Raw genomic sequence first — 6,901 nt, forward strand, 5'->3', positions numbered from 1 at the left:
TGCTCTTCCAAAGAGCCTCCTGGGAAGAGGGTCTCTCCATAATTCAGATCCCTCAGTATAGATCTCATATTTAACAGGCTCTCTCCACTTTGCACACCCCAAGACCTACTTTCTCTGGAACTCCAGGAAAAGAAAAGGCAAATGGTGATAATTTTCACTTTCTCTCGAAGAATATTCAGGTTTTTGCTATCACCAATAGCAGAAAACAAAGCTACAAATCTTTACCTCTATTCTTGGAGAAAACATCCCTTTCTGGAGGAAGGGCATGGAAGAGCCAAGCACCCAGCCAGCTGACCACAGGGCAAGTCCCAACCCAGGCTGTCTTCAGAAATCCTTTCCTCCTTTTCTTTCCCATCTGCTCTGCCAGGGCTAACTGGGAAGCCCCCAGGGTGGTTTCCAATATATGTCTTACAATGTCCAGGCTCCCTCCCCAGCAATCATTTATTAGAAAGAGGTTTTATGATACAAATTTGATAATCTCCCATGCACACTGGCACTGTTCTAATTGAAGTTGTAAGCCCATAAAATTCAAGCCCTTTGTCTTCCTGAAGGCCACAAGGTTTAAAAAGGTTTAAAAAGATACTATTGTCCTCTCTAACACCCACGACATTGTCACCAGGGACTGATTAAACAGAGTCCTGAATCGAAACAGTGCGGATTTTGTCTAGGTCCTTTTCAGGCCTGACAATGCCCTTTTCAGTTCCCAAGACAAAAGGAGGTTTAAGGATCGAGATTCTTCGTAGATAACCGCATCCATATGGAAGGCAAGGTGGCCAGCAGCTGAGACCCAAACACCCCACTCCCTTCCCCCTCAGTCCTCTCTCACTCTCTTCCCACCCCCCAAAATCCCAGGTGATACCGCTGCCTCAGTCACCCTACCTCCCCCTGGGGGGGACCAGGGTCTCGGACGGGCCCAATGCCTACTCCTCACAGGCCTCATTGAGCCCTTGCTCCCTTCCCTGGATCTGCTGCCTGAACCTGCTCTCCTCAAGCGCATCTCCCGGCAGTGGGCGCCAGGGAGACAGGTCGTCACTTTCCCGAGAGTAACCACTTGCACGGGAGGCCCTGCTGCTCCGGATACCGAGGTGAAGGGCAGTTGCAAACCCAAAGGGTGGAACACTAGATCTCCTAGCCTAGTGTGCATTGGGAGTGCGGGTGAAGCGAGACTCACCAGCAGATCACACACCTACGTTGGCCCACCAGGGCTCTCCAAAGTGATCTTCCCTCAACTGGCAGCCCTGAGGAGGGTCATTCCCCACCACCCTTTGATTTCCTCATTGCCCCACCTCCTCCCCATTCCACTCCTGCCAGGTATGGAGCTAAGAAGAGGCAGGAAGTCACAGATGCCAAGCGAGGCATTCGCAGGCTTAATTGGGGTGTATAAAGTCTCCGGGTGCTCGGGTGCTCTTCGGGCCCCTGTCTTGGGATGCCGCACTCCAGAAAGGGACATCTTGCAACCAGGCCGGCGCTGCTCCAAAGCAGTACACTCTGCCCCCAGCCCAGATGGCGCGTCTCCAGAGAATCCTTATGGAGAAGCTCAGTATGCCCTATCGTGGCCAAGCAACCGGGTTGGGCTTTTGGTGTCCGAAACGCCAGCAGCTTCGGGAGCCCAGAGAGGGGCCTCCAAGTCACTTTGGGCCCAGAGCAACCTCCCACAGACAGGGATCCCAGCTGTTTCCTCTGCTCCACAACCACCCCCCCCCCACTCCTCCACTCTCCTTCCACCCTTCTCCCTAATGATCTTCCTAAAGTTGTGTCGACGTTGGCAGCTGCCCTCCCACCCAACCTGGGACAGGGGGAATATACTGGCGCCCTGCACTCGGGTCTGGAAGCATAGCTTCCACTTATGTTCCCGGCCAGTGCTCAAGGGACCCAACCACACACATTTCACTCTCGAACCACAAAGAGGAAAAATATTCTATTTCTTTCAAAATAAGTTGCTTCCCATACAAATAGCTATTTAAAAATATACAAATAAGGTTTAAGCAATAAAATCTAGCTCTGGGGCTGGCGGTCGAGGCAAGAGGCGAGGGGGAAATCTTGGCGAAAGTTCCCCGCGCATTGGCTGGGGAGGGCGGGGCAGGGGACCCCTGCACTGTAGGACGTGGAACCTGCAGAGAGATGGGCCCTGGGTTGGGGGCGTACTTTGCGGATCTCGGCCTCCAGCCCCGCTTTGGCCGCAGAGCCACTCCAAAGTCCGGGGTAGCCCCAAGTGCCCGCCCCCCCCCGCAACGGTCTCACCAGTTCCAGGAGACCAGGGCTGGGGGCGCTAAGTGCTGGTAGGCGGGGAAGAGGCCAAGAGCCGAGCAGGGCCCGAAGGCGGCGTAGCCCGGCAGAGGGCAGGCAGCGGCTGGGGACGCGCCGCTCTTGTCCTGGGCGGAGGCCGTGCCCATCTCGCCGCTGCCGCCACACGGCTGACCGTCGCGCACCAGCACGGGGACCACCACGCGGCGCAGCAGGCCGGGTGCGGCGCGCAGCTCCGCAGCTGCTGCCAGGTCAGGCGACTCCGCCGCCCCCGGCGCGCCCGGTGCGCGCGCGCGCTTCAGCTTGTAGCGATGGTTCTGGAACCAGATTTTGACCTGTGTGGGCGTGAGGCGAAGCAGGCGCGCCAGCTGCTCGCGCTCGGGCGCCGACAGGTAGCGCTGCTGCCGGAAGCGCCGCTCCAACTCCAGCGTTTGCGCCTTGGAGAACAGCACCCGACGCTTCTTTCTCTTTTCAGCGTCTGAGCCAGGAGACACCGGCCGAGCGGACGGCCGCTGCGACGAGTCGGGCGGGCTGGTCTCTGGGCTGCTCTCGTCCGAGGCTAGGGACGGCAAAGGAGACACGGCCTGATGAGGCGCCGGCCCCTCCGAACGCCGGCTGCTTCTCGCGCCCGCCGAGCCACTGGCCGGAGGGCGCCCCCACTCGCCAGCGGCTTTAGGGGTGCGATCATTTCTTCCCTGGGCCCACATCTGGACACCCACCTCTCCGAATTCAGTGACCTCATTTATTCCACAACCTGAGACCGCGCCCCCTAAGGAACTCACCCCAGGGACCTCTTAAAACAAGTTCATACCGGTAGCTGCGCTAGTGGACGAATTTACCGCAAGCTGGAGCACCAACCCAGGCCACCGCCGGGTCTACTGCACGCCAGTTTACTGAGGTTTGCAGAACCTTGTAAAGCTAAGTTCTCCAGTGCTGCTCATCTCAGACCGAGGCCTGGAGAACGTAGCCGTGTTGTTAGACATTTAAGGGCGGTTTCTTAAATACTGTGGCCTCTAGAAACAGAAATCCAAATCTCGGGCGTTAGTGTCAGGCTCAAGGATCTGTCCCCAAAATGTGCTGACTAGAGCACGAATGGAATAGGGGTTGGAGGAGGACAGAGCCTCCGGTTCCAAGACTGGTTTCGACTTCCCAGTGGCGCATGGGCCGGGAGCGTGGTTCTGCTCCCCTCTCCCCACTCCCGCGGTGGTCCTCCGCTTACTCACAGGGGTAGTGGCCGCGCTCGGATTCCAACCAGGTGGCGCAGGGGCCGGGTTGGGGAGCGCATAGCTCCGGCTCGTGCCTCCGCAGGTGCTGCGCGTCCTGTTCGGGTAAATCCAGGAGGCTGCGCACGGTGAAGCTCAGGCGTCCAGAGGTGGCCATGGCCAAGGAGGGGAAGGAGGCGGGGGGCGGGGCAGGCTGGGAACCGAGGGGCGGCCGGGACGTAGCTGCTACGGGTGGGCGCCAGAGGTGCACGCCATGCGCTGGCTGCTGGGATATTAGCGCGCTTACAGCGGAATCCCTGTTTATATAAACAGCTCTTCCCACCCGGGATGCTTTGAAAGCCGAGGTCCGGGTCTCCAGGGTGTTAAGTACCTGAATGAGTGCTGGACCAAAGACCCCGCGAGCCCGGAAGGTGCCACCTCCGCCCCCCGCCCCGCCCCATCCCCCGCCCCTTGGCGCCCCATTACCTCCCAGAGGCGGCAGGAAGCAGCTCTCGGCATTAGCGATTCTGTCTGATTAGCCCAAAGTGGGGACAGATAATGGGGATTGTTACCAATGAATAACATCTTGGGTGGCGAGCGGTGGTCACCACCCGCCTGTCCCAGCCCTGGCTTCCTCCTCCTCCTGGCTGACACGGGGCCTGGCCCCGCAGGAGCGCCGGCTAGGGTGGGGGAGGCATGGGTGGGTTTATGAGTACCCAGGAATTTATTCCCTGTTTGCTTTATTCCTCGAGCTTGTTTGCTGGAGTGTTCGTTTCCCGCAATTATCCGGGAAGTGATTTACAAGGCGGCGTTAAACTAGGGCGCGCTCTCTTTTTGGTTTGGGTCCCTCTAAGGATTCAGAGGCGAGAAATTTCAGGCGGGCACAGAACGAGTGGCCTTGTCCGGTCGGCAACTGGGCTGAGGATTTTGAAGGCCTCTAGGAACCACACCCCAAACGTTCCCCACCTCAAGGTGTGCTGGGGAAGGGCTGGCAGGAGCTCCGGCTCCGCGCGGATTTCCCCAGACCCGCAGAACGGAGGCGGAATCCGATCAAGCTCTTCTGGTCCCAAGTGCCACCCTCCTTGGCCCGGCCCGACGGCTGCTACCGGTCCTGGGCCCAGGCCCAGTGGCTGCGCTCCTCAGAGCCCAGTCCGGGCCCGCTCTAGGAACCCCGGGCAGCGGGGTTTCACGGGGAGGCCCACGAAGGCTATGAGGCCTCCTTGGCTTCACCAGACCCCCAGGTGCCACTTGTGAGCCTCTGCTGTTCGGCCCCAACGTCAGGCCCAGTATCGGGGACGGTGGCCTCTGCCCCAGGGCAGGCTTCTGACCTGGGGTTTCCTCTCCAAGGTAGCTGGCCAGCCTGGTCCGATGAAGGACGGATCGGGAGAATTAGGACTGGGCTCGTGGGCAGAAAAGACACGCTGCTCGCTGCTCGGGGTTTCTCTGAGATCTAGTTACCACAGACCTACCCAAGCAAATGATCAAGCTAGAAGGCGCTGGGAGCCTGCCGGTGTAGACGCATTTTGTTGGCCCAAGGCTCCCGCATGGCCCCGCTTCGGTCTAGGGCTCAGTGAGGACACTTTTAGAGGCTTCTTTTCCCCCGAAGCAGTGGTTTGGATGTTTGGTTGCTAAATTTTAGTGAGGGGCCCGGCGCTTGGGTGGCTGCACCCGATATCCTAGCTCCACCTGAGCTTAACTCGGACCTGGCTCCTGTGCAGTGGCCCAGGCTCACTGACCCGGTGCACCCGCCCCATCAGCCTCCCTGTCAAGCGTGCCCAAGGCGCCCCGGGCTGTCCAGCGCACTGGGTGGTCGGGCGGAGGCAACCCCAATACAGGCCAACTGCTAGGCCTCGGACAAAGGGGAAATGGAGCTCGACGCCCCGGACCTGTTGGAAGCATTTGTTCCAGTCAAGATTTTGCATTTGTTCAGTCCGAAATAATGCGTGATTGACGCCTGCTCACAAAGCTCTTTAGCACGCCGGGATAAATCGGAGCTTGTCCTGTGTTGTCATGGTTTTCAATGGGGTTCAATGGGATTGGGAGCACGATCGACTCTGCTGGCCGTCTCTCTGCCGCCCCGGCAATAGATTTATTAGTTATGTCTTTTTAAATAAGATTAAATTGGAATGACTTGGCCGTGCTGTTTGAGATGGGCGACAGAGGGAGCCAAGAGAAGACAGGGGGCGGCAGAAGCCGGAAACTCGGTGCCCACCACTCCCCAGCACCTAAGCTCCAGCGGCCCAGAGATTGAGCGGGTCACAGATTGGCCTAGGGCTTCCTGGCTTCTCTCCACCCAGAGCCTAATTCCTGGCAACCTCTGCTAGCCCATTTCCTGAGACAGGTGGAAAGGGGGCACTGACAGAGTGTCCTGGGGAAGCATTAGGATAGACTCCTATTCCGGGGTCTGAACTTCATGGCTGTATCAGGGAGAAGGAACTCTAGCCTCAGGGTCAGTTGGTAGCCCATCTGGCTCCTACCTAGCTCTAATCGCCTCATCACACTGAACCTCTTTGAATTTGTTTTCCTCTTTTCTGAAACAGAGGAGAATAGATATGGTAACTTTAAGGACTCTACCAGTTTTATTATTACACATTTTCTGGAATTTTTCTAAAACCATCTTCGTTGTATTAACCAGCAACTTCGGTCTCTCCCCTCCCTCCAGTTCTGGTACTCATCCCCAGGACTCTGACTCCACATTCTCCAGAATGTTCTAGGAGAGGAGGTGCCATCTTCCAAATTTCCAGAGGACCTTCCATAAGAGTGGGGATGAGGTAGATAACAATTTTGGAAAGAGAACCAAGTCAGGAGATGCAAAAGAAGAGTCTTTCCTGGAGTGACTGACCTCTCTTAGCCTTTTAATCTATTTAACATCCTAAGCCCACACTGACTCGTAGAAATAAGTAAATGGCACTCTTCAATTCTTAAGAGCTCTTCAGCATCAAATATTTGCTTTTACTCTTAGTATTTGGCTCCCGAAGAGGAGATACTGCCCCCCCCCCCCAATCCCAACTAGCAGTGGTGCTCTGAGAAGGATCTAGCTCTGGGATTAGCTCCAAATATTACTTATAACCTTACCTTCCCTGACCTGGCAACAGTGTTCCTGGGTCCCAGTCTGTGTTCTGAACATCCTGGGAAAACTCTGTACCTCCTGGTTCTAGAAAGCATTGCAACTTTCCTGTGTCATTGTGGTTTCCTCCCTCCTCCATAAGTGCCTCTGCAGCCTACTCCAATCATCCTCTCAACTGGGCTCTGGCACTTTATCTAAATTATCTCCAACAGCCAGAGCCTGGGGACTCCAGGAGGCTGCTCCATGTAAACTGTGCCTTCTGAAGTAATGGGGGAAAGGAGGTAAACAGCCAGAATTATTAGTGAAAGCACTTTCTTTATTGCCTCTTCATATCAGATGAACTCAAAGACACAGGAGGAGAAAATTATTTTGATATTGGGTCAATTGG

The 6,901-nt window shown here is 56.5% G+C and overlaps 1 protein-coding gene across 1 annotated transcript; it reads right to left on the reverse strand.

Moving 5' to 3' along the window:
- Positions 1 to 2,071: 2,071 nt before the first annotated feature.
- NKX2-8 (NK2 homeobox 8) lies at positions 2,072 to 6,566 on the reverse strand. Its single transcript, XM_007073716.2, has 3 exons — positions 6,522 to 6,566; positions 3,468 to 3,729; positions 2,072 to 2,803 (listed from the first exon to the last, which is right to left on the reverse strand). The coding sequence occupies exons 2-3, from the start codon at positions 3,622 to 3,624 to the stop codon at positions 2,238 to 2,240; spliced, it is 723 nt and encodes a 240-aa protein (XP_007073778.1). The 5' UTR covers positions 3,625 to 3,729; positions 6,522 to 6,566; the 3' UTR covers positions 2,072 to 2,237.
- Positions 6,567 to 6,901: the final 335 nt, after the last annotated feature.

This window comes from Panthera tigris, chromosome B3 (genome assembly GCF_018350195.1).
Source record: "Panthera tigris isolate Pti1 chromosome B3, P.tigris_Pti1_mat1.1, whole genome shotgun sequence".
NCBI lineage: Eukaryota > Metazoa > Chordata > Mammalia > Carnivora > Felidae > Panthera > Panthera tigris.

Excerpts from the sequence above, each read along its gene's own strand:
- NKX2-8 (XM_007073716.2), bottom strand. The coding sequence starts at position 3,624 with ATGGCCACCTCTGGACGCCTGAGCTTCACCGTGCGCAGCCTCCTGGAT. Across the intron at positions 2,804-3,467 it reads CGAGCGCGGCCACTACCCCT|CCTCGGACGAGAGCAGCCCA; the intron begins GTGAGTAAGCGG and ends TGCCGTCCCTAG.